The 27,633-nt window shown below is 42.3% G+C and overlaps 1 protein-coding gene across 2 annotated transcripts in view; it reads right to left on the bottom strand.

Moving 5' to 3' along the window:
* The window catches only part of INO80C (INO80 complex subunit C), a 29,436-nt gene extending 2,504 nt beyond the window's left edge, over positions 1-26,932 (bottom strand). The window contains exons 1-6 of one of the 2 annotated variants that reach the window (XM_017874013.1): positions 26,646-26,932; positions 18,226-18,279; positions 16,497-16,550; positions 8,906-9,016; positions 7,416-7,527; positions 6,408-6,475 (exon numbers count right to left, since the gene is read on the bottom strand). In XM_017874013.1, the coding sequence (XP_017729502.1) occupies positions 6,408-6,475; positions 7,416-7,527; positions 8,906-9,016; positions 16,497-16,550; positions 18,226-18,279; positions 26,646-26,801 (555 nt within the window). In that variant the 5' untranslated portion in view covers positions 26,802-26,932. The remainder of the gene's footprint in view (positions 1-6,407; positions 6,476-7,415; positions 7,528-8,905; positions 9,017-16,496; positions 16,551-18,225; positions 18,280-26,645) is intronic. The other variant, XM_017874012.1, reaches the window with a different exon arrangement.
* Positions 26,933-27,633: the final 701 nt, after the last annotated feature.

The raw sequence follows: 27,633 nt of genomic DNA, 5'->3' as shown, positions 1-27,633 counted from the left end.
GCATCTAGGATTCTGAATAGAAGGAAGGATGCCAAGTGACACCCCAGAGTTGAACAAGTAAAGAGCTTCACACCTACAGTCCACCCTCCTCTGGATGCCATCCCTCGAGCCTGAGTGAAATAAGCAAAGGCCAACTTCCTACAGGAAAGCCAGCAAACAGCTTCAGGCCCCCCTTGCTGCAGGGTGACAGGCAGTATTCACAGCTTGCCCGTCTCACCCAGAATACACTTTTCATAGCTCTGTAATGAGTGCTGAACACAGGTGTGACCCTGCATGTCCTGCTGCCGTGCCTAGGCACAGGGGAAACAGTCATATGGCTGGCTGGGAACAGGTGTGTGTCCATGTAAATGTGAACTAGGCTTTACTTTTTAATTACATAACTTTAAATTATATAAGCAACAGACGAACATATTCTCCCCTAAAAAAAAATAAAAAGAAAACATTACAGATAAGACTAAAGTCCTCATTTATCACCGTCTACCATCCAAAAGTCCTCTGCCTTCCCCTGGAGAAACCACCGCTAAGTGGGCACCTTTCCAGACTTTTTATGTCTACCCCATACACATATGTAAACACGCAAGAGAAATAACTCAATTTGTGTGTGTGTGTTGATTTTATATATGTAGCACCATGCTATTTATACTGCTTTGCATCTTTCAATCCACATTACATCCTGGAAATTTATCCATGTTGTTACTATGCATTGAGCTCAAGAACAGTATGAAAATATCCGCTGCGATAGCCCTTGATGTCGCTTCCAGCATTTTGCGAATGCAGCCTCTCATAAGCATTTCTGCATGAGGTTCTTTGTGCACACTATTTCTCTAGGGAGCTGCCTATAAGGCATATTGCAAGGTTAGATGCTTTTGCTTTTTTTTTTATCTCAACAGACTGTTCCAATTGTCCCCCCCAAAAAGCAGTACCAGGGTATGTTCCCACCTCAAAACAGCAATATATGAAGATATCCATTTCTGTATGTTGGTGCCAAAATGTATAAGCAAATGTCTTAATTTCTTCCCTGTTTGATGGGTCTTTCTCCTAATTACCAGTGAAGCTGAATATCTACTTATTGGTCATCTATATTTCTTCTCTGGTAATTGCCTATTTATATCCTTTTTGCTGATTCTTCTGTGGGATTGTCCTTTAATGAACTGGGAGACTTCTTTGTCTATTCAGAATTTCTTATTTCCTACATACAGTGGGGCAAGAGGTTTTAGGTAATGTGTAACATGACAAGTCCACTGCCAAGGACATAAAGGGGCCTGGAATAATGATTCTCCTTCCTCCTAATGTGTGAAAACCACTGTACTAGCAGATGAGCTTCCTGAAACAGTAAGGATAAAGCTGACAGTCTAAGGAACCACCCTCAGGTCTGGCCATAACTGTGGCCTCCAGAAACTCAAAATGACACAGGGAGAGATTTCCACTTTGGGCCATAACAGAATAACTGGTGCCAGATGAGCTCTCTTGCCATAAACGACTATTACAACAGGTCAAATATATGAAGTAGCCATTTTCAGGCAACAGACAAGAGGTAGCACAAGACTGCAATGCCTGAGAAAAGAGAAGCTCACAAGGTAAGTTCCAGGATCATCCAAACTCTCTCTGCCTGTGCCAATTTCCTGACCGTGGGGCAGAGGTGGAGCTCATGCAGAGCTCAGTGGACCCACTGAGCTGGGGAGGCAGAGATCATATTCAGGGGCTACTGAAACACCTGATATTGGCAAAACCGAGTAACAGAAGAGGAAGCTACCTTGGAAGGGAGGCAAAAGTCAGTTTGGGATTCCACATGAGTCCATAACCATGGGCTGGGCTATGCATGTTCAAGGCAAGACTATATAGGTCTTACTGGAGAGTGGTTAAGAGGGAAACAGAAACTCCAGAGGCTGAGCAGTGCTGGGAGTTGCTGAAGTGCCAGCCCAGCCAGAATAGAGATTGCTATAACACTCCTGGCACCTAGCTAAGACAACAGAAAGGCTACAGCTTAGGAATTAAAATCATGCCCTTGAGTACCATCTATTCTAGTCTCACCACAACAAAGCCTAACACCAAACTTCAATAAGACTGGCAGAGGATAAAGAACTTAGAAGTTAAGTACAACTAAGTTAAAGAAGCTTGGGAAACATGGGCTTTCTGCAGACCTGCCCTAAAAAAGTGCAAAACCAAACCTACACCCATTCAAGGTGATCAGTCAGGAACTAAGCTACCACAGGAAAAAAAAATACTCTTCAGGGAAAGATAACAGAATCTAGAGTTTTTACAATACATCATCCATAATGTCCAGTACACAACAAAAAAACTCATAGATGCAAAAGAAATAGGAAAATGTGACCCACAGTTAAGAAAAAAAGCAGTCAATAGAAACTGGCCAAGATGAACCAAATGTTGGAAATAGCAGATAAATACTTTAAAGCAGCTATTATGTGTCTGACGACTTAATGACTTAATGACCAAGTAGTCTTAAAAGACAAGGAAATCACCAGAACCAGACCCAAATATGATGTAGGTTTTGAAACTATCAGACAGGAAATTAAAAATAACTACAATCAATATGTTGAAGGAGTTAAAGGAGAGACAACATGCAAGACAGAAAGTTATTTCAGGTCAGGCACAGTGGCTCACGTTGGTAATCCTAACACTTCGGGAGGCCAAGGTGGGTGGACGGCTTGAGGCTGGGAGTTCGGGACCAGCTTGAGCAACACAGTAAGATCCCTTCTCTATAAAAGAATTTTTTAAAGTTAGCCAGGTGTGGTGGCACACACCTGTAGTCCTAGCTGCCTGGGAGGCTAAAGCAGGTGGATCACTTGAGCCCAGGAGTTTGAGGCTGTAGTGAGCTGTGATCACACCACTGCACTCTAGCCTGGATTAGAGAGCAAGACTCTGTCTCTAAATAAATAAATAAATAATTCAAAAGAAAGTTATTTCATCAGAGACATGAAAGCTATAATAATCAAACAGAAAAGCCAGAAATTAAAAACCCAGTTAAAGAGATAATGCTTCCAGTGGGCTTATTCATTGTTATACTCTATACAGGGAGTAAAGAACTTGAAGACACATCAGTAGATACCATCCAAACTGAACCGCAATGAAATAAAAGAGCTTTAAAAAGCAAACAAACCAGAACAGAGCATCCAAGAATTCTGGGACACTATCAAATAGTTTAACATGTGTGTAACTGGAATCCTAGAAGAAGGGAAAAAGACAAGGCAAAAGAAATATTTGAAGAAATCATGGCCAAGAATTTTCCAAAATTCTTGACAGATACCAAACCACAAATCCAAAACCTCAGAGAACATCAAGAATACATACCAGAAAAAGAATACCCTGCGTCATATTCAATAATACCCAGTCATATTCAAACTGCTGAAAACAAAAGACAAAGAGAAAATCTTGAAGGCCGTCAAACAAGAAACATTACGTAGAGATGAACAAAGGTAAGAATTATATCAAACTTCTCACCATGGAAGCAAAAAGACAACATTTAATCACTGACATCTTAAAAGTGATGAAAGAAAAAACTGTCAGCTCAGACTTGAAAATGTCATTCAAAAATACTCATTGAAAATATCATTCAAAAAGGAAGAACAAGGCTGGGTGCAGTGGCTCCATGCCTGTAATCCCAGCACTTTGGGAGACCAAGGACGGGAAGGATCACTTGAGCCCAGGAATTGGAGACCAGGCCTAGGCAACAGCGTGAAATCCCATCTCTACAAAAAATACAAAAAATTAGCCAGGCATGGTGGCACACACCTGTAGCCCCAGTTACTTGGGAGGCTGAGGTGGGTGCATCACCTGAGCCTGGGAGGTCGAGACAGCTGCAGTGAGCCAAGATGGTTCCACTGCACTCCAGCCTAGGCAACAGAGTAAGACTCTGTCTTAAAAAAAAAAAAAGAAAAGAAAAGAAAAGAAAAAGAAGAAGAAGAAATAAAGGCTCTTTGACAAAATAAAAAAAGAAAGGGCTTCATTAGCAGCAAATCTACTTTATAAGAAAAGCATAGTAAATTGTTCCAGTAGAAAGAATATGGCATCAGACTGCAACTTGGAAATAAACAACAAAATGAAAAAAGGTGGAAATAGAATGAAATGAAGATAAAAGAAAGTTCTTTTTTTTTCTTATTTTATTTCTCTAAAAGCTAACTGTCTAGAGCACAAATTAACAGCCAAGTATTTTGTTTGCAGCATATGTAAAACTAAACTATATGACAACAAAGAATTAAGAGACTGGGATTAGAAATTCACTACCAGAAGACCCTCACAATACACACAAAGTGGTATAGGATTTGAAAATAGACTCAGGTTATTTAAAATGTATATTTTAAACATGAAAGTAACCATTCATTATTTTTAAAAGAGGTGTAAATAATAAAAAAACAGAATTTTAAAATGTTCAATTAACCCCAGTTTTATCATGAGAAAACATCAGAGGAATTCCAGTAGTGGAGAATTCTACTAAATACCTGACCAGTGCTCCTTAAAACTGTTAGGTCATTAAAAACAAGGACAATCTGAGAAACTGGCATAGCCAAGAGGAGTCTAAAGAGACGTGATGACTAAATTTGATATAGTTTTAGGTAAAAACTAAGGAAATGTGAATAAACTATAGACTTGAGTTAATAATAGTATATCACTATTGGTTCATTAATTGTAACAAATATACCATAGATGTTAATAACAGCAGACACTGAGTTTGGGTTATATGGGTACTTTCTATACTATTGTCTCTATTTTTCATAAATCTAGAACTGTTCTGAAAAATACAGTCTATTAAAAAATGCTCAATAAATCCAGAGAAGGCAGAAAAAGAGGAATAAGCAAACACAAATGGAACAAATAACTAGTGAGATGGTAGATTTAAATACAACCATATCAGCAATCACTTTAAATATGAATAGCCTGAGGACAACAGTTCTTACATTGATAGACTGGATAAAAAGCAAGATCAACTGGGTGCAAAGGCTCATGCCTTCAATCCCAGCACTTTGAGAGGCTGATGTTGGGAGATCACTTGAGCCCAGGGGTTCAAGGCTTCAGTGAGTTATGATCACACCACTCCATTCTAGCTTGGGCAGAAGAGCAAGACCCTACCTCCAAAAGAAAAAGGAAAAGAAAGACCCAACAACTCAACAATATGCTTTCAACAAGAACCCACTTTAAATATATAGATAGTTTAAAAGTGAAAAGATAGGCTGGGCGTGGTGGCTCATACCTGTAATCCCAACACTTTGGGAGGCCAAGGCAGGAGGATCACTTGAGGTCAGGAGTTTGAGACCAGCCTGATCAACATGGCAAAACCTCATCTCTACTAAAAATATAAAAATCAGCCAGGTGTGGTGGCGTGCGCCTGTAATCCCAGCTACTTGGGAGGCTGAGGCAGGATAATCGCTTGAACCCAGGAGGTAGAGGCTGCAGTGAGCCAAGAGTGTGCCAATGCACTCCAGCCTGGGTGACACAGCAAGAATCTGTCTCAAAAAAAAAAAAAAAAAAAAAAAGTGAAAAGATCAAGAAAGACATACCGTCCACACATGAATGAAAGCGATATTAATTTCAGACAAAGTAGACTTCAGAACAATGAATATTATTATCAGGGAGAAACAGGGATATTACATAATAATAACAAAGGAGACAATTCTCCTCTGTACATAATTAATTTGGCCAATTTGTTACATAAGTTGGAATCATATTTTCATTAAAATGTAAAGCACTTAAATTATTTTCCAAATTTATGAGATGAAAAAGGATTAAGATGAATCTTAGGTTCTAACTTCTGCAAATAAGGAAATGGGGGTGCTCTGAGGTTCCGGAGCTTTAGTAACCTGCCTACTTTCCACTCTTCCAGCTATGCTGGCAGTTCCTGAATTGTGTTCCCCAGAAGCACTTGAGCAGTCACTGTGGTGAGAAGTGGGGAAGACGACAGGTGGCCAGATCCACATGGGACCACAGGGGAAAGGTGGTTCCAGGCTGTTTATGTATTGGATTCTGTAAAATATTTCATTTGGAAAAGGGGTTCTGATGCTTAAAAATAAGTTTGAATGTCACAACCTTTGCCAAAGCACCTATTTAGAGAAGTTTAAACATGGTTTTGTAAATACAATCATCATCTAAAATGCAGGTTTTTAAAACTTCAGCAGTAAAAAAAGAAATACATAATTGTTTCTTTCATGTTATCTCATATAGTTAACTAGCAGAGGTAAAGAAGAGAAACTGGAGTGTCCTGCTTTCTGGTTCAATCCTCCCCGCAGGCTGCCCCACAGATGCCTGTTTGCAGCAATGAACACACTGCACAAACCTATCACCTATCACTGTAGACGGGCTCCAGGCAGGACCAGCCGTGGTCAATATTCAACACTTGTCTAATTAGACATTACTGTGAAATCTTTTCCATTTAATGTTATAAGAGATATACTCACAAGCAGACCTGAAACATCAGAATACTTCTTAGCTGGCTTAAAGGATGGAGGAGCATCAATACTGAAGTCTGGAAAAAAAAAAAAAAGATAACGAAACTGAAAACATTCAAATCCCTTCTCTTTTTTTTTCCTAAAATAGTATTTGATAATATTCCTGAAAATTTCCTTTGTGATTAAGCAGTCACAGAAGTCTCTGGAGATTAACTAGAGAAGTAGGGATTTCCAGAAACAATGCAGTGTGTCACAGGCCAAGTGCAGGCTCCAGATCTAGCCCCGCCCTGTCACCAGGGATACTCTATTTCAGCAGAACCACCGGAAAGCTCATCTGCCCACCAGCTATTTTCACAATCTCACACTACATGGGCTGATGGTGATGAAATGCCAAGCAAGCCAATAACTGGATCTGAGCATTCCGACACCCTCGTGTCCACACCCAGACGAATGACTAGCTCACTTGTCACCCATGTGAGTCACCCCCATGAAAGAAGTATAGTGGAGCAGGAGATGGTGAGAACTTTGAACTTGTACTTCCCAGTGAAGCTGAACAGAACATATAACAGTGTTTTACATAAATCTGGACACATTGCAGCATGAAGTATTTACTCTTGCTAAACACTGGCTCACAAAGTAAAAGAGCTGGACTTTAAGCTGGTTGTCAGGAACTCTCCTAAATCTGGCATTATACTTGGGCTACCTTGTTTTTGGAAACACATTTTAAGAGTAGACTTTTGAATGAGAAGTTTGTCTAGTAGAAACACCAATATTATCATATTGGGACCTATGACACTAAAACCCACACATCCATGACAACACAAACAAACAGGCTCAATACAGATACAGTTATGAGAAAATACACACATAATCTGCCCATACTGATGCCACTGTAAAATTCTCAAGCTAAAAATTATTTCCTACAATGATGCAAACACAATAAAATACTGTAGGTTTGTTATAAGACAGTTCCTACTCTGAACATTGTAAACACACGGAAGGCTCTAGCCAGCTCACAGTTAGGATCGTTCAGTTGCCACGGCAATGCCCTTTCGGAAGCGAGGATTTGTTTCAGGTTCTTCCAGGTTCTGTTCTTCTTGCCAGCTACTGCGCCACCGTGGCCAGAGTGCTCGAATTGAAGGCATGGATTAGAAGAAACAAAAACCAATGGAGACCACCATTTCAGAATCTGACATTTATGCTTAATCATAACTGCAATGTACCGCTCATCTGTCAACAATCATTTAGACCCCTGAGACTTTTTTTAAAAGGTATTTCACTGTACACGTTAACATGTTAATCTTATTTTTAAAAAGAGGTTTTCAGATTGTCAAAACCCTTGAGTTAGTTTGTGTTGGGAGTAGAAATAAAAGGCTACTTCTTTATATGCATGTAAAAAAAAAAAGCCTTTACTGGGTCTAACTTTGTAGAATTCATTCATGAATTCCTTCATATTTTAAGATAAATTTACTACAAAGTCAGATTTAAATCCATGACTGCATCTCTAAACTCCCTTCTCGGGGCAAGTCTCTGCCAAGAAAACTGGGGATCCTGGAAAAGTTGAGAAAGCTCCAGCTGCAGTATAGCAGGCCTTCTGGATATCTTTTTTTTTTTATTTTAAATCCTATAAAGATGACAAAATAAAATGGAAAAGAATACCAAAATCTGTTGCAAACACTGGTAACACTGTATTTCCAAAACTAATTCATTAAAAAAAATTAACACTATCATCTGAACTGCTGCAATTTATTACCAGTCTCAAGAATGAAAGGAAGGGAGTACCCTGTGTTCCACTCAACAGCACAACAGCTTTGATTTACCTTACGAAACTAATGAGGAAGGCGGGCGACGGTGGCTCAAGCCTGTAATCCCAGCAACTTTGGGAGGCCGAGACAGGCGGATTCACGGAGTCAGGAGATCGAGACCATCCTGACTAACACGGTGAAACCCCGTCTCTACTAAAAAAAAAAAATACAAAAAAAAAACCTAGCCGGGTGAGGTGGCGGGCGCCTGTAGTCCCAGCTACTCGGGAGGCTGAGCCAGGAGAATGGCGTGAACCCAGGAGGCGGAGCTTGCAGTGAGCTGGATCCGGCCACGCACTCCACCCTGGGTGACAGAGCAGGAGACTCCGCTCAAAAAAAAAAAAAAAAGAAACTAATGATGAGGAAATACTTCTCATTTAGCTCAATATTTCAAGCTTTGTCTAAGATTGTAACAAGACCAATGAAAAGGTTAGGGGAACAATCATCACAGAAATGACCCACCCTCCAAACAGTATCCTTGAATGAATCCACAAAGGACACCCAAATCCTTGGGATATGGCACATTGAGAGATCAACAGGAAGAACCCTTCTTCTTTTGTCTCCATCTCACCCATGGGGGAGAAGGAGGCGACTGGGACTGAGGGAGAAGAGAATGCCAGTGCCACCTTGCCTGCAGGCCCAGCAAGATCTGAGGCTGAGGTATGGCATTTGGCTGTTTATTCAGCTGATACCTTCGATGCTTACCACAAAGTTGGGATCCTTAAATGGCAAAGGTTTGGCAGCTTTTTCCACAGGTCCTGTGCTAAACTCAGAGGACACCACTTTATTCTCATTCATGGCTTCCATGCTGATACCCTTCAAACACAATACAAATAGTTCAAAGAAGTCAGTTTCTTCCAGCTGAGTTCCCCACCTCTGCTCTCAACAGGGCATACGATGATGCCACAGGGCATGCAAGGGAGACAGTGTGCCCAGAGCTCCAGCAGGTAGCCTGCCCCAGGGGAGGGCACACCACACGGGGAGTAGCACCTGCTGTGCAGAAACCACAGGAGAAACAGGCCAGGACCCCCAGCTCCTATGATTCCCGGGTACCCTAAATGCTGAGCACAGGGCTGCCTGTCCTACCCAAGTAAGGTCATTTAATTCTGGCAACCACTCCACAGTGGGCGCTATTATCCCCAGCATACACAAACGAAAACTGAGGCCCAGGGGAACAGGTTCAAGGTCACATAGTGATTGACTTTTGAATTCAAACCTAGGTTGGGCCAGTTCTAAAGCCCTCACAATCTCCATGATACCACACAGTTCTGACTTCCACTGATCTTATGAACTCTGTCTTAAAATATGAAGACAAAAAAGGTCCAGCCCCTTTAAGGGTCTCGTTGGCCAGAGAACCCAGACTGGAGCTGGTATGCTTAAGGGGCACAACAGGACATGGGCATTCCAAGGAAGGAAAATGGAAAAAAAGCTGGAGGGCCACAGGTCAGCTGGCAGCAGCCAGAGTGCCCTGACAAGGAGGCTATATGGTTTAAACCAAAAAACCTTTAAGCTAACAATCACAAAGAAAAAACAAGCCAAAGTAAGAAGCCACTTCTGATCTGTAATACAATTTCCAATCTTCCCAGACTTCAATTAACTTTTAAAAAATTGAGATGTGATTTACATACAATGAAATGCACAGATCTTAAATGTAGTTGTCATGAGTTTTGCCAAAAGTTTACACTAGCACAATTCCTATCCTCGCCAATACCTTCCAGTCCCAGCGGCAACTGCTGTTCTAATTTCTACCACATTACTTTTGCCTGTTCTAGAACTTCATATAAATAGCATCTAACAGCATGTACTCTAGTGTCTGGATTCTTTGCTCAGCATAAAGTTTCTGAGATGTGGCTGGGCATGGTGGCTCACACCTGTAATCCCAGCACTTTGGGAGGCCAAGGTGGTAGGATCACTCGAGGTCAGGAATTTGAGACCAGTTGGCCAACATGGTGAAACTCCATCTCTACTAAAAATACAAAAATTAGCCAGGCGTGGTGGCATGCGCCTGTAGTCCCAGCTACTCGGGAGGCTGAGGCAGGAGAATCACTTGAATCTGGGAGGCGGAGGTTGCAGTGAGCCGAGATCATGCCACTGCACTCCAGCCTGGGTGACAGCGAGACTCCGAGACTCCGCTGTCTCAAAAACAAAAGTTTCTGAGATGTATCCATATTGTTGCATGGATCAGTTTGTTTCATTGTATTTGCACACTACTCAACACAATAGTACTCCACTGAAAGGATGCACCCCAATTTGTTTATTCATTTTCCTGTTGGTGGACATTTGGTTCACTGTCAGTCTTCAGCTATTATAAATAAAGCCTCTGTGATGTTTTTATTTCTCTTGGGCAAATACCTAGGAGTGGAATGGCTGGGTTATAGGGTAAGTGTATGTTTAACTTTACAAGTCACTGCCAAATCATTTTCCAAAGTGGTTGCATGCATCCTTCAAAAAATGAGTTAAGGCCGGGTGCAGTGGCTCAAGCCTGCAATCCCAGCACTTTGGGAGGCCGAGGCGGGCGGATCACAAGGTCAGGAGCTCGAGACCATCCTGGCTAACATGGTGAAACCCTGTCTCTACTAAAAATACAAAAAATTAGCCAGGCGTGGTGGCGGGTGCCTGTAGTCCCAACTACTCGGGAGGCTGAGGCAAGAGAATGGCGTGAACCCAGGAGGCCGAGCTTGCAGTGAGCCGAGATCGCGCCACTGCACTCTAGCCTGGGTGACAGAGCAAGACTCCTTCTAAAAGAGTTAAGGCTAAAAGTCATCATGTTGTCACATGGAACATGGAAGACACTACATGATTAACTAAAACACAACTTATCTACTCTCAGCTGGAATTTTAGCAACTTATTCTGGTTCCCTTATGCTGATAAGTTGCTCAACTTAGTAAGTGAAACTCTTACTTAGTAACAGAGTATGGTGGAATATGAATATATACATTCATTCATGTTGGGGGAAGAGGAGTGGTGAAGACAAGAACCACTCTCACACTGCTGCAATAGTTCTTTGAGTGCTCTCTCCTCAAACACCTTCCCTGACGCCTCTCCAGGTCTCTCCACATGAGCCGGGGCTCCAGCCAAGGACTCCAAGCCCTGCGCTCCCTCTCCTCTGTGGCTGCCACCTTCTGTCTGGATTCCCCTTCACCTCATCGTCTCCACTTCCCAGGTCTTTCTTAGCTTTTCTTCCCTCCAAGCTCAGTGCAAATGTCAACTCTAAGAACTGAGAGGCTGCCCATTCCTCATCCTTTTCCTACCATCTGTACCCACAGTGATCTCTCTCTTCCTTCCTCCCACCCTCCCTTCGCACCCACCACTCCCTTCCTCCCACAGTCCTTTGCGTTTATCTGGTAACTTCCTGAGCTACAAAATTCAGAGGTAGGACTGTGCAGTACTCATCTTGCCTACTCCAGCCCATTCTCTACAGCTCAGCCAGTGACACACTTTCCAATGCAAGCAAGATGATGCTCCACTACTTAAAACTGGTCAGTGATTTCTACTTCCCTTGGGATTAGCAACAAATTCAGGCCTCCTCTCCAGCCTTGCCTCTTGCTCCCCATCCTTCCTATATTTTGTCTTTTCTGGTGCCATATCCATTTAGCCATTTTCTATATAGCAAAAATAGTCTCCAATTTTTCCATTTTCATTTATGCTGTACTAAGATTATTTTCATTGGGATTCGTCCATGTCAGTTTTAATTTTACAACAAAGGTTAGATTTAGTATTTTTTTTACATAACTTTTATTGCTTGTACGATTTTTTTTTCCTTTATGGTAATCATATTTCTACCAGGTACCTGTACTCTGGGAGACCCAGTCTGATAAGGAAGATTTGATTCTCCCATCACATTTAATCAGTAACAAACGTTACCTTGTGCAGTTTTAGCCAGCTGTCAATGTTATTTTGCATTGACTATTTGTAAGAGTAACATCTAGTATATATTGTATATATGATTGATAGTTTAGACAAAACAGCAGCTTTATGATACAGGCAGGGAACAACAGATCAGAAGAAAGGGGGACAAGGAGAGAGGGGGAGATTCAGAGAGGGAGGATACACAGAGGGCTCAAAACATGCTGCTTTACTTCATGGTTCAGCCTCTGTCCCTGCTTCTAACCCAGTGCCTAGCACAGAGTAGGTACCAAATAATGAGTGATTCATTGATTAACTGATCAATGTTAAGGAACAAGATAGGGTGGCATGACTGAATGCCAGCATCAGCACTGGAGATGTATATGCTGAGAAGCTCCTCACAAGGAAGCTTCTCTGGTTGGGATGCAGTGGCCAAACACACAGGAAGGATAACTTGGAAAGAAACAACTGAGTGTGGTTACCTGCAGGGGCAGAGGGGAACACAGTGGAATGGAGAGGGAGATGGGAAGGAAATAGAAGAGAGAAAATCTTCTCTGAGTATAGCTTTTTGTAGAGTTTTGACTTTTTGAACCATGTTAAGGTTTCATATACTTGAAAAAATAAATAATAAAATCAACAAGGACGGGGCAAGGGATAAAAAATAGAATTTTAAAAACCTTATAAACACAAATTCATTTGTGTTTCAAATAACATAACCACACTGAAGGGGAGGCAAGGGAGAAATAACCTGAGTAACTATGAATATGGTATTTTGACTACATAATCCAAGGTTAAAGGCCAAAAAGAACCACACATAGTTGATAAGTTTGTTTCTCACAGGGGCACATGTTAATAATTCTGAAACTACTTTATATGTATTCTAAGATACACAGTAAATGTAGAAAAGCAAATAAGAAAAGGGGGAAGGCCAGAATGAGCACTGTGGAACTGGACTGAAGCTAGAGGTCATCAATATGAACTCACAGTTTTCAATACACAGGCAGATAATTACAGACATAGATACAGAGGTGTGGGGATTGCAGGTATACACACACACAAATTTCCTAGCTCTGTCCACTGAGAAGACTGGAAACAATGAAAAATAGGCAAAGCAACATTCAGATCATCCTTTCTAAATCCAATCAGCCCTCCATATAGGGGGGTTCTGCATCCATGCATCCAACCAACTGCAGACGGAAGACATTTGGTGGGGGAAAAATGCATCTTGACTAAACATGTACAAACTTCTTTCCTTGTCATTATTCCCTAAACTGTACAGTATAACAACTGTTTACACGGCATTTACATTGCATTAGGTATTATAAGTAATCTAGACATGGTTGAAGTATACAGGAGGATATGCACAAATTATATGCAAACACTATGCTACTTTATATCAGGGACTTGAGGTTCTGTGGATTTTGGTATCCACAGGCGGTTCTGGAACCAATCCACCACATACATATACTGAGTGGCAAGTGTATTATTCTCTAAGAACCAGTTATCCATGAATAAATGGCTGACTCTAGGGCTGGAGCAGAAAAGTATAAGACTAGAACATCTTGTGGTGTCAGAAAGAAAGCACTTGTGTCATTTTATTTGGGGTGCCATAACAGAATACCATAGATTGCGTGGCTTAAATGATAGAAATTTATTTTCTCCAGTTCTGGAGGCTGGAAGTCCAAGAACAAGATGTTGACAAGTTTGGTTTCTCCTGAGGCTGTGTGCATCCTGGAGTTTCTCCCTCTTCTTATAAGGGCATCAGTCATCCAGGATTAGGGCCCACCCAGATGACCTCATTTAATCTTAATTACCTCCCTGAAGTCCCTATCTCCAGAATGTAACTGAGGTGTACTAGGGGTCAGGACAAAATAATAAATACTGGGGGCATGGGGGTACCAAAACTCAGTCCATAACAGCATCCAAAAAATTATATGGGCATACTAAAGGACACAGGAGCCAGTTGGAAGAGGCTTCTACTGGACCAATCTCAAAAACTTAAGCAACAACACCGTATATACATAAATCCAGAATATATGAAGAACTCTACAACTCAACAACAAAAGACAATTCAATTTTAAAAGGGCAAAGAATTTATTCAAAGAAGATATACAAAGAGCCAGTAAGCAAGTGAAAAGATGCTCAACATCACTAGTCATTAGGGAAATGCAAATCAAAATCACAATGAAATGCCCATGCACACTCACCAGGATGGTTACAATTAAAGACAATAACACATACTGGCAAAGATGTGAAGAAACTGGAACTCTCATACATGGCTGGTAAGAACATAAAATGGTGCAAAAACACCATTTAAAAAAAAAATTGAGAGGCCGGGCGCGGCAGCTGTAATCCCAGCACTTTGGAGGCCGAGACGGGCGGTCACGAGGTCAGGGATCGAGACCACCTGGCTAACACGGTGAACCGTCTCTACTAAAATTACAAAACTAGCCGGCGAGGTGTGGCGGGCGCCTGTAGTCCCAGCTCTCGGGAGGCTTGAGGGCAAGAGAATGGCGTAAACCGGAGGCGGAGCTTGCAGTGAGTGAGATTGGCCATTGCTCCAGTGGGCGGACAGGCGGACTCCCTCAAAAAAAAAAAAAACAAAAAAAAAAAAAAAAAAAATTGTTTCAATTTTAAAAAAAAAAAATAAAAATAACACAAAATATTTAAACATTAAAAAAAAAAAAAAATTGGGTAGTTCCTCAAAATGTTAACCACAGAATTATCATATGACCCAATAATTTAACTTCTAGGTATACACTCAAAGAGAATGAAAAACATATGTCCATGCAAAAACTTGTACACAAATATTCATAGCAGCATTATTCATAATTGCCAAAAGGCATAAACAACTTAAATGTCCATCAGCTGATGAAGAGATATAATGTGGTAGGGCCAAGCACAGGAACTCATGCCTGTAATCCCAATACTTTGGGAGGCTGAGGCAGGAGGACTGCTTGAGGCCAAGAGTTCAAAAGTGGCCTAGGCAACATGGCAAGACCCCGTCTCTACAAAAAATAAAAATAAAAAATTAACCAGTTGTGGTAGCATGTGCCTGTAGTCCCAGCTACTCTAGAGGCTGAGGCAAGTTTAGGAGTTCAAGATTACAGTATGCTATGATTGTGCCACTGACTTCCAGCATGGGCAGCAGAGTGAGCTCCTGTCTCCAAAAGAAATAAAAAATAAAACACAACATGTAGTATGTCCATAAAATGTAATATTATTCAATCACAAAAATGGCATACTGATTCATGCTCTATCATGGATAAACCTTGAAAAAAATTACACTAACAAAAAGAAGCCAGACACAAAAGGCCACGTATTGTATAATTCCATTTATATGAGATACGTAGTCACATTCAGAGACAGAAAGTAGATCAGTGATTGCCAGGGGCTGGCAGAACAGAGGAATGGGAAGTGACTGCTTATGGGTAATGAGTTTCTCTTTGGGGTAACAGGAATATCCTAAAATTAGATAGGATATTGTGAGGATTGCACAACTCAGTGAATATACCATAAGCCACTAAATTACATACTTTAAAAGGGTGAATTTTATAGTATGTGAATTATATCTCAGTAAAGCTACTACAGATAAATTTATAAAAGAAGGAATGAATAAAGCTAGTAGTGGATTATAACCCATAGAATAAAATAAAAATCCATGACATAAATACTGATTTTAAAAAATGAATAAATAGCCTGTTGTAGTTCTGGCTACTTGGGAGGCTGAGCTGGGAGGATCACTTGAACCCAGGAGGCTGCACTGCGCTATGATTGTGTCTGGCAATAGCCACTGCACTCCAGCCCAGGCAACACAGCTATACCCCATTTCTACAAAAAATAAAAATAAAAAATAAAAAAATAAAAAAAAAAGTAAAATAGAAAAAAAAATGCATGAATGGAAGAGAAGAGAAAGCTGTTGCTCACAATAGGATTCTAATTAATAAATCTAAAAGGAATGAAGATTCAAATTGGGAAATCACTACTTGTCAACCACCACAATAATAACTATTTCAAGCAAAAGCTATCAATGGATATTAAAAGTCACTGGCAAAGTATGAAATAAAATAGGATATTTATAGTCTCAAAGTATCTTCCCACAATATACTTCAATACAAACATAAAGAGAATAACTTTACATTGGAGAAACCTGGCAGATACCACCTTACTAAGTGCTCAAATCTAACATCATTAGTAATTTGACATCAAGTGCCACAACAGGATGCATTCAGAAGACAGCATCACTTCTCCATTTTTGTCAAAAATATATAATGCAAATCTAACCCTGAGGAAATATCAGACAGGCCCAAACTGAGGAACATTCTAGAAAATAAGTGGCCAGTACTCTTCAAGTATCAAGGTCATTGTGTTAGTCCGTTTTCATGCTGCTGATACAGACATACCCAAGATTGGGTAAATTATAAAGAAAAAGAGGTTTAATGGACTCACATTTCCACGTGGCTGGGGAGGCCTCACAATCATGGCGGAAGGCAAAAGGCACGTCTTACATGGCAGCAGGCAAGAGAGAGAATGAAAGCCAAGTGAAAGGAGTTTCCCCTTATAAAACCATAAGATGTCCTAAGAATTATTCCCTACCATGAGAACAGCATGGGGAAACTGCCCCCATGATTCAATTATATCCCACCAAGCTCCTCCCACAACACATGAGAATTTTGGGAGCTACAATTCAAGATGAGATTTGGGTGGGGGCACAGCCAAACTGTATCATTCCACCCTGGCCCCTCCCAAATCTCATGTCCTCACATGTCAAAACCAATCATGCCTTCCCAGCAGTCCCTCAAAGTCTTAACTCATTTCAGCATTAACTCAAAAGTCCACAATCCAAAGTCTCATCTGAGACAAGGCAAGTCCCTTCCACCAATGAGCCTGTAAAATCAAAAGCAAGTTAGTTACTTCCTAGATACAATGAGGGTACAGGCATTACACTCATTCCAAATAGGAGAAATGGGCCAAAACAAAGGGGCTACAGGACCCATGCAAGTCCGAAATCTAGCTGGGCAGTCAAATCTTAAAGCTCCAAAATGATCTCCTTTGACTCCATGTCTCACATCCAAGTCACACTGATGCAAGAAATGGGTTCCCATGGTCTTGGGCAGCTCTGCCCCTGTGGCTTTGCAGTGTATGGCCTCCCTCCCTGCTGCTTTCACAGGCTGGCATTGAGTATCTGTGTCTTTTCCAGGCACACGGTGCAAGCTGTTGGTGGATCTACCATTCTGGGCTCTGAAGGATGGTGGCTTTCTTCTCACAGCTCCACTAGACAGTGCCCCAGTGCGGACTCTGTGTGGGGGATACAACCCCACATTTCCTTTCCGCAATGTATTAGCAAAGGTTCTCTGTGAGGGCCCTGCCCCTGAAGCAAACTTTGGCCTGGACATTCAGGCATTTCCATACATCCTCTGAAATGTAGGTGGAGGTTCCCAAACCTCAACTCTTGACTTCTGTGCACCCACAGGCTCAACACTATGTGGAAACTGGCCAGGCTTGCGGCTTGCACTCTCTGAAGTCAGAGCCCAAGCTCTACCTTGGTCCCTTTTAGCCATGGCTGGAGTGGCTGGAACACAGGGCACCAAGTCCTTAGGCTGCACACAGCAGAGGGGTCAGGCTGCAAATTTTCTGAACTTTTATGCTTTGTTTCCCTTTTAAAATGGAATGCTTTTTAACAGCACCCAAGTCACCTCTTGAATGCTTTGCTGCTTAGAAATTTCTTCTGCCAGATACCCTAAATCATCTCCCTCAAATTCAAAGTTCCACAGACCTCTAGAGTAGGGGCAAAATGCTGTCAGCCTCTTTGCTAAAACATAGCAACAGCCACCTTTACTCCAGTTCCCAACAAATTCCTCATCTCTATCTGAGACCACCTCAGCCTGGATTTCATTGTTCATATCATTATCAGCATTTTGGTCAAAGTCATTCATCAAGTCTCTAGGAGGTTCCAAACTTTCTCACATTTTCCTGTCTTCTTCTGAGCCCTCCAAACTATTCCAACCTCTGCCTGTTACCCAGTTCCAAAGTTGCTTCCACATTCTGGGGTATCTTTATAAAGCAGCAACCCACTCTACCAGTACCAATTTATTGTATTAGTCCATTTTCATGCTGCTGATACAGACATACCCAAGACTGGGTAAATTATAAAGAAAAAGAGATTTAATGGACTCACAGTTCCACGTGGCTGGGGAGGCCTCACAATCATGGTGGAAGGCGAAAGGCACGGCTTACATGGCAGCAGGCAAGAGAGAGAATGAGAACCAAGTGAAAGGGGTTTCCCATTACAAAACCATCAGATGTGAGAATTATTCACTACCATGAGAACACTATGGGAGAAACTGCCCCAAGATTCAATTATATCCTACCGGGTTCCTCCCACAACACATGGAAATTATGGGAGCTACAATTCAAGATGAGATTTGGGTGGGGGCATAGGCAAACCATATCAGTCGTAAAAGATAAAAAGACTATGGAAGTGTTCTGATTAAAGGAGACTAAAAAGATATACAGCTAAATACAACGTGTGATCCTGGATTGGATTCTGAACCAGATAAGGGACAAGAATAAAATCTGTGTATTCAATACCAGTGTTGCATCAGTTAACTCCCTGAATTTGATAAAATTCGGAACGATCTCTCCTCACTACTTTCCCACACTCCTCTCCAGGGCCTCTTCACGTGGGCACCTGGGCCCTCCTCTGTTCACACCCCTCTTCTGTCTGGACTGCCCCTCACTTCATCCTTCCCCCATATGCAGTCTTTCCTAGCTGTCCTTATGTAAGAGAATGACTTTGGTTTTAAGAAATTCACACTGAAATATTTAGAGGATTAAAAAAAAAAAAATACAGTGACCAAGTGAAGCCTCCCCAAGGGGCACACCCAGCTGTGAATGAGCCAGAGGTCATGACTCCTGGTTCCTGAGAACGAAGGTGGAGCTGGCATGCAGGGCAGGAAGGGTGACAAGTGATCTGCTCTTTCAGGAGGTGGTGGTGCAAAGGCAAAGGAGAAAGCCCAGGCCCACTGGAAGGTACGTGGGGTGAGCTGTTTCAAGGAGACCCGCCAGCATTAGCAGAAGGAAAGCAACCATTCTCCCAATCATCTAACCATTCACAGAGTGTGCCACAGGACTACTCAATGCTCTGGACTGTCAGGTGACTGGGCCTACGAGTGGCCTAAATAAAATGAGCAAGGGAGCTACCCGTAAGCACCACGTCAAAAGTAAAAAAAAAAAAAAAAAAAAAAAAAGAAGCTACCACTAGGGACAACTCAGGTCTAGTTCAGGGTAAGCAGGCTATGAAAGAGATTTCCTGGGGCCAGATATGCTTTAAGTTTTAACTTTATAGTTTGAGTTTCTCATAAAGAATATAACTACTGATATAATACTGTGGCCATCAGGGAGGAAAAAAACAATCTGAACTGTTAAAGAGCAAAAAGGACACACTAAAGGGAAGGGGAAAATGCAGTCCCCCAAGCTTCCAACAGTGATTACAGAACCATCCACAGATCTGCCAGCTCCCAGGGTCCTATCCTCAGGCAGCGGAGTTAGCTTTTTCTTCCACTCCAGAGATGCTAAAAAACGGCATTTCTTTTTTTATTATTATTTTGTTGTTGTTGTTGTTGAGATAGGGTCTCGCTCTGTCACCTAGGCTGCAGTGCAGTGGCATGATCACAGATCACTGCAGCCTCAACCTCCCTGGGCTCAAGCCATCTTCTCACCTCAGCCACCATTCAGGAGTAGCTGGGACTACAGGTACGCACTACTGTGCCCAGCTAACTTTTGTATTTTTGTAGAGACAGGGTTTCACCATGTTGCCCATACTGATCTCGAACTCCTGGACTCAAGTGGTCTGCCCACCTGAGCCTCCCAAAGTGCTGGGATTCCAGGTGTCAGCCACTGCGCCTGGCCAAATACTACATTTCTCCCTTTCTGTTTATTCCACTTCCCCAATCCCAGTGAGGAAGCTCAAAGGTGCTGTGTGCCCAGTGAAAGGAAAGCAATACAGGGGTTTCTTCTGACATAGGCATTTAGTTCCAAGGCCCCAGGGAGACGGGGGAGAAAAATGCCAGACAGGCGCCCTCGTCAGATTCAGGCAGACAAGCACATCTGCTGAGAGTAAGGAGAGGGTGGTATGAAGAGAAGACCAGAGGTCTAAGTCAGCCATTCCAGGCAGCAAGCTAGAGAAGAGTCAAGAAGGGGATGAAAATGACACAAGGAAGCACTGGTTTTTGAAAGGGACCCCTCCTGATGGCTTGCTCACTCCATCCTCTGCCAGACCCCTACTGGGACGTCAGGCTAAAGACAGGGCAGAGAAAGGAGGCCACTCTGGCATGAACTGAGCCACATCATACCCGTGCTGCCTCTTGCTTCTGAGATTGTGGCAGGCTCCCTTCCTTCTCTAACCAGAGATACCCCTGCCCCAAGCCAGAGCTGGTTTTATGCTTCACTTTCCTCTCCCCAACCCCCACAATACTATACCCTTACTCTTCACTTCTGCTCAGCTTAGCCAAGCTGAGACTCCTGTGTCTACTAACAACAGGATGAGAGGGAGAGAGACCTTTAGTCAAAGGGAAGATCAAGTCTGTGAGGCTTGGATGCAATAAGATAAAATTAAAATGAAGCATCATTTCCATGCTACTAAAGCACTATTATCACTAAGGACTTTACAAGATGAACTGTCCCGCCCCAAGATATGAACACCCTAAGAGGAGAGGAAGGAACGCCTAGCACTAAGGGGTGCCCCCTCTTTGCAGCACTAACAGAGCTGATGTAAGTCTCAGGGAAGAGAAACCCAGCCTGCTACTCAGGAAACACATGCCTATGGCTAACAGTCTGGAGTTCACAAGGCCTGGGTCTCACCCTGCTCTGCTCTGCCCAACTGAAGACCCCAAATCAATGGCTTCATCTCTCCAGGCAGTAGTGTGCTTGACTCTGACTCAGACTAAAGGATAATGTGGGCATTCTGTCTGTGGTTATAAAGAAAGGAGAAAAATATCCTTTGTCTTATTTGTCAAGTTATATCTGTGTCATAGAATTATAGATGCAAATAGCTGACCCTGGTCTAAAACTGCAAGGTTACTATAGAGTTACTTAAAACAGCAAAAATTCAAAATGCAACCTAAATATCCAATAATAAAGTCAATTAAATACGAGCGGTTAATTCCTTGGAATATAATGCAGGCAACAGTCATAAAAGACTATTTGACTTTTAAAAGTCTAATTGAGAAGACTATCAACGTACAGAAATGTTCACAAAATAATGCTAAGTGAAAAATGGGGCACGTAATGCTATATACCAAATACAATGATGAAAAACTGTATCTACATATAGAAAATACAAATTATAATAGTTGTTGGGGAAACAGACTGGGTGACTTTTCGGTCAACTGTAAAATGAAAAAAAAAGGTAATTTTAAAATAGAAAAGAATAACTTTTAAGACTTAAAATTATCAGGATTTGTTGGATTTTTGCTTTTGTGTTTTACAGAAGTTGAATAGTAGGATGAGTGTTTTTTCAATGAATAAACCAAATCAGTCCAGCATTCTCTGGCTGCCCTCCAATTTTAGAAGATTCTCTTATCATCTGCACTATCCTTCTAAAGATGCAACTACTACCTCTGCATTTTAGATGTTTTATTAGCTGCTTCACAAATGAAAAGGCTATTAAGTAACTCTCAGTCTATAGGTTAATTAGATTTCTCAGTACATTTTATCAACTTTAATACACATTTGAAAAGCCTAAATTGCCCTATATCGATCCAGTAAAACTGTTCCCAAAAGCATTTATCTGCACCATGAATTTGGTTATACCAGAGATCTAATTAATAATCTTCTAATATACAAAGTAACAAAGTGATATCAAGAGAGGCAGTTAAGAAAAAATAATGTAGACTCTGGACAGCATGCGTGGGTTCAAATCCCGACACTACCACTGTGTGACCCTGGGCAACTTTCACAGCCTCTCTATGCCCTTGGCATTTTTATCTGTAAAATTAAGTGATCAATTCACAGAGGGTCTTTTGGAGGATTAAATGGCATCGTACTTAGAAAGTACTTAGAACAGTGCCTGGCACGTAGTAAATGCTTGATAAATATTAATTACTATTATTTATCCTTATTCCTTTCACTTTAACACAGTTATCTATTCCCCAACCCACCAACATTAATCCCTTCAAAGTAACAACCAGAGTGAAAGGAAGACTGCACTTTTATAACATTATTAATCAACAACTGTTATGCTGAAAATATAAATCCACAGAATTGTGATTCTAAGATGATTTGTACCACCCCTTAGCAAGCATGAACATTAGTAGTAATTTCTGCTGAACTAAAGAGAGCCATCTTGATGAAATGATAAAACAAAGTTGTTTTTGTACTACTAAATTATTTAATGTATTTCCTAACACTGATGTAAAGAAGGCTTCTATAAATGCTTTCCTCAGAATACTTTTAGATGAAAAATATTCCCTTCAACTCCTCAGGACTTCTAAGCATCTAAATTTCTAAACTTCTTTAAATTTCAACTAAGCACTCAATTTTACTTTAGAAACAGCAAGCACATTTCAGGAAAGTTAAACCCACCTTAAGAATTCATGATAATTCAAGTTATCTTTAACAATCTCAAAAAGCACTCTAATGTCCTACATGTAAATGTGCTTTGTAAATTTTAAAATTCCATTAAAGTTTTACATACTTTGCTTTTACTTAAGAATCAAAATAGCTAAAATTATTGACGTAGGGAAATTTAGGTGATGAAAGACCTATAAAATCTCTTTTAACTCAAGAAATACAATCATTTATAGAAAAACACTCACTTCCCCACTAATGAAACCTTGGGCAACCCGGGTTAATCTTACAATGTGCACAGCTCTGAGCCTGGAATGCCTTCCCCAGCAAACCTCTCCAAGCCAACTTCAAGTCCCTCTGCCTCCCTACCTCTCCTTTGAGTACCATCACCAGCACTGATGAATCATCCTCCTGTGTCTCACCACAATAGGGCACCAACACCTATAATTACCTATAATTAGCTTTGGCTCAAGGTTAGACATTACTGTATCTTCCTAATGGTTTCATTTGTGTGATAGGTAGAATTCCAGTACACCCCTGCCACCTTGCAAGTAACCTGCCCCTGGTGTGCACACAACTTCTACCAGTTATTCAAGCAAATATTAATCTAGGTTCAGCTACAAAGGGCTTTTGCAGATGCAATTAAGGTCTCAGATCAGTTGACTTTTTAAAAAGGTGATTATCCAAGTAGGTCTGCCTAATCACATAAATCTTTTAAATCTGAGTCCAGGGGTCAGCAATAAGAGAAGTCGGAAATATCTGAAGCATGAGAAGAACTGGACACAAGGGAGATTCTCCATAGCTGGTTCTGAAAATGGAAAAGGCCATGTGGCAGGGAACATGGGCAGCACCTGACAGCCAGCAAGAAGACAGGGGCCCCGCAATCCTGCCGCCCGCTTCAAAAGGACAGAATTCTGCCAACAACCTGAATTCACCTGCATGCAAATTTCTCCCCAGAGCCTTCAGACACTCGGCCGGCACCTTGATTTCAGCATTGTGATACCTGGAGCAGAGAGTCAACCCAGTCGCATTGTGTCAGGACTTCTGATCTACAGAACCATGAGCTACTAAATGGGTGTTATTTAAGCCACTAAATGTGTGGCAATTTGTAATGGCAGCAGTAGAAAACTAAATACAATGTATGTACGTCATTCTCTCCTGGGATGTTTTTGGTAGTGTGGGGACAAGCAAAAATCCTTTGAAATGTCTTAAGCATACTGCTGGGGATGGAACAGAAACACAGTACAATAAATTACTGCTACATGAACTGAACTGAAACAGAACAGAAATGCTGAGCAAGTGACACAGATGAGGGTGACCTCAAGAAGATTCCCGGCAACCCTCAGGGGCACTGTGCTTATGCCTGCTTATTTCCTATACACTGTGGAAAGGGAACTAGAATGAAAGGATCACAGCAAAGCAAAAATCTAAGACAACTGGGCACGGTGGCTCACGCCTGTAATCCCAACACTTTGGGAGGCCAAGGTGGGCAGACTGCTTGAGCCCAGGAGTTTGAGACCAGCTTGGGTTACGTGGTGAAATTCCACCTCTACCAAAAATACAAAAAAATTAACCGGGCATGGTGGCATGCACCTGTCATCCCAGCTACTTGGGAGGCTGAGTTAGGAGGATCCATTAAGCCAGGGAGGTCGAGACTGCAGTGAGCCATGACTGTGCCACTGTCCTCCAGCCTGGGTGACAGAAGAAGACCTTGTCTCCTTTAGTTAAATATCAGTTGGGAAAAGGAGAGTCAGGACAAAAGAAGGCACTATTTCAGGAAATGCTCTGCCCTTTCCAACTTCTCCAGAGGCTGCTGCTTGGATACAAAAAAAGGCCCACAGGGAATAGAGAGTTACGATTTCCACCATATTGGATTACTGGGAATTTTCAGTCTCCTGAAGGCATTTGATCACTCTCAGAAGCTTATGGTAGTGGAAGTTGATCAATGCTCCCTTTGGGGTCGAAACAATTATTCCTCCCCATATGTCCTAGTGACATTCCTTGGTCCTGGCACAACTGGTTATCAAAACACACCAGTCGCAGACTGGGAGCAATTACTCACAATGCATACATCTGGCAAAGGAGTCTAGTCAAGAAAGTGAATGTAATGAACTTCTTCTACACATCAATATAATTAAAAAAAAAAAAAAGACAATTAGAAAAAATAATTAGGCACTCCACAAAAGATTTGGAATGCCAAATAAGTTTATGAAAAGTGATTGATATCAATAGCCATCAGAAAAAATTAAAACAAGGAGATACTACTACACACTCAACAAAATGGCTAAAAGTTAAAGACCGACAATGAAAGACTGACAATGCTCTGTATTGTTGAGGATTTCGAGCAACTGGCACTCTCATACTTTGCTGGTAAGAATGCAAAAACAGTGCAACTACTTTCAGAAATACTGTTTAACAGTTTCTGAGTTAAATGTGTGCCTACCTTCTGACTCAGCAATTCCACTACTTCTCAAGAGAAATGAAAGCATCTATCTACATAAAGACTTGTACAAGAATGTTCAGACCAGCTTCTGTGCAAAGCCAAAAACTGTAAACATTCAAATATTCATCAGGTGTATGTTTATACAATGCAACAGATGTACTGAATGAATGACTCTCAAAAACATTGTCTCAAAAAGGAACCTAGACAGACGCAAAAGAGTATGTTCCCTATTGTCCTGTATTATTCCATTTACATTATGCTCCAACCCAAAGTCAGTCTATTGTGAAGGGCGGCCAAATAGTGGGTACCTCTGTTAGGGAGGGAAGACAGCACTCACAGGAAAAGGTCACCCGCTCTTAGAAATGCTATCTTGATCCAGGCAGTGGCCACAGGTGTATACAAATGTAAAAGGGCACTGGATCTGTACCTTTTTTTTTTTTTGCGATAGGATCTCACTGTGTTGCCCAGGCTGGACTGCAATGGCATGATCATAGCTTGCTGTAACCTTGAAATCTTGGGCTTAAGTGATCCCCTTGTAGTTGGGACTGAAGGCGTGCACCATCATGCCCAGCTAATTTGTAAATTTGGATGGGGGTTGGGGAGCGGGTCTCGAACTCCTGGCCTCAAGCAATCCTCTCGCCTTGGCCTGTCAAAGTGCTGGGATACAGGTGTGAGCCAGGATTCCTAAAGATCTGTGGTTCAGCCAGTATTCTTGAAGATTTGTGCATTGTACTGTGTGTAAATCTTACTACAGCAAAGCTTTTAATATTAAAAGGTTAAAGAAGAAAAGCACTACCAATCACCTACAGAAGAAGGAACAAGATTTCTAGGACAGCCACTGACTGGCTGGGTGAACGGTGTCACACCATATGCTGAGGAGCACAAAGTAATACACTCTATCTCTGCTTTTTCGCTTTGAATAAAATGCAGGAGCCAGAGAAAACACTAATCAAGCCACTCCCTACTGAAAATTCATTGCTGGAATTACGGAGCCTAGACTGCTCAGAGGCCCTGGAGTCTGAGCCTGGCGCTGAGCTCAGTGCTTTACACTCATTACTTCATAATCTTAACAAGCCCATGAGTTAAGACCAAACTCGCTTTAGGATTGGGAAACCCAGGGTCAAAAAAGCACTTTTCTGAGGATGAGAGAAAGCATACTTATCAATACATATTGTATTCATCCATGCAGGACATTAGGGCGCTATGCACCTCAAAGACACTGGGTAGATGTCTGCAGAATGGACGAGGGGAAGACACACACATTTCCGAACGACTGACACTCAGAAGTCCTGAACCTCAAGCTAAAGGCGACCTCGAGGGGAAGAGGCAGTCCTTCTATTACTACTAAGTCAGTAATAACCTCCCTACTTCCTCTTCTCTCCTTACAACACAAGGCGTTGTAAGCCCATGTGTACAAACGAAGGGAAACAGTAGTCCTTCACTCCACTGGCTCGCATCTTTCAACCACACCGGAGACCGCACGCGCAGCGCCCCACACTGCGCACGCGCCCTGGCTCGGCTCCGTCCCGCCTCGCCCCGTCCCGTTCCGCGACGCGCACGCGCAGGCTGGGAGCACCACTGCGTACCTGCGCAAAGCTGGAGCCAGACACTTTTTTCTTCTTACTGGCGCCATAGGCCCCGCCGCTGCTGCCATTGTGGGACGGGCTGGCCGGCCTCTTCTTGCTGTTCCGGACTATTCCCGGAGTGGAAGTGGTGGCCACAATTGGAATTTGCGCCGCCATCGCACCCTGGGTCTGCCCCAGTTCCCCCCACCTCTTTCCCAGCGCGGGCCCTGGAACTTCCTTTCCGCTGTTACTTCCGTCTTGATGCTTGAAAACCCGGCCTGGACTCAAAGCTGTCGCTGGCTTCTCTGGGTGCAATCTAAAAGGCGGAGCTCGGAGCAGCCTGTGGCGTCGGGACGGGAAGATGTCAGCGGTTGTTGTCCTGCCACTCTAGCGCTCTGGGCGTGGGCCTTGGGTGGGGCACGTGCCAGGAAATCTCCATTGATAGAGGAATAGAAAATCTCCCAATCTTTTTAAGTAACAACGTTTTTAAAAATTAATGAGTGTGTTGCCTTTTCTCACATAGAAGAGTGATTACTGTCGATGTTTGTAAGCGTAAAGCTGGGGTCATTCTCAGTAGACCGCCAAGCTACTGGCTTCCCCCTGTATCCCTCCCTGCCTTCCCCCGCGGAAAAGGTTTGTATATAAATAGTGCCCAGATGGACTTGAAGGGTAAAGTGGTCCTTAATCTCGCTCTCTCTCTCTCTCTTTTTTTTTTCTTTTATTTGAGACGGAATTTGCTCTTGTTGCCCAGGTTGGAGTACAATGGCGCGATCTCAGCTCACCGCAACCTCCGCCTCCCAGGTTCAAGCGATTCTCCTGCCTCAGCCTCCTGAGTAGCTGGGATGACAGGCATGTGCCACCACGCCCAGCTAATTTTGTATTTTTAGTAGAGAAGGGGTTTCTCCATATTGGTCAGGCTAGTCTCGAACTCCCGACCTCAGGTGATCCGCCCGCTTCGGCCTCCCAGAGTGCTGGGATTACAGGCATAAACCACCACGCCCGGCCGGTT

Source organism: Rhinopithecus bieti, unplaced genomic scaffold (assembly GCF_001698545.2).
Source record: "Rhinopithecus bieti isolate Rb0 unplaced genomic scaffold, ASM169854v2 scaffold_5260, whole genome shotgun sequence".
Lineage (NCBI taxonomy): Eukaryota > Metazoa > Chordata > Mammalia > Primates > Cercopithecidae > Rhinopithecus > Rhinopithecus bieti.
This window is presented reverse-complemented; position numbering and strand designations above follow the sequence as displayed.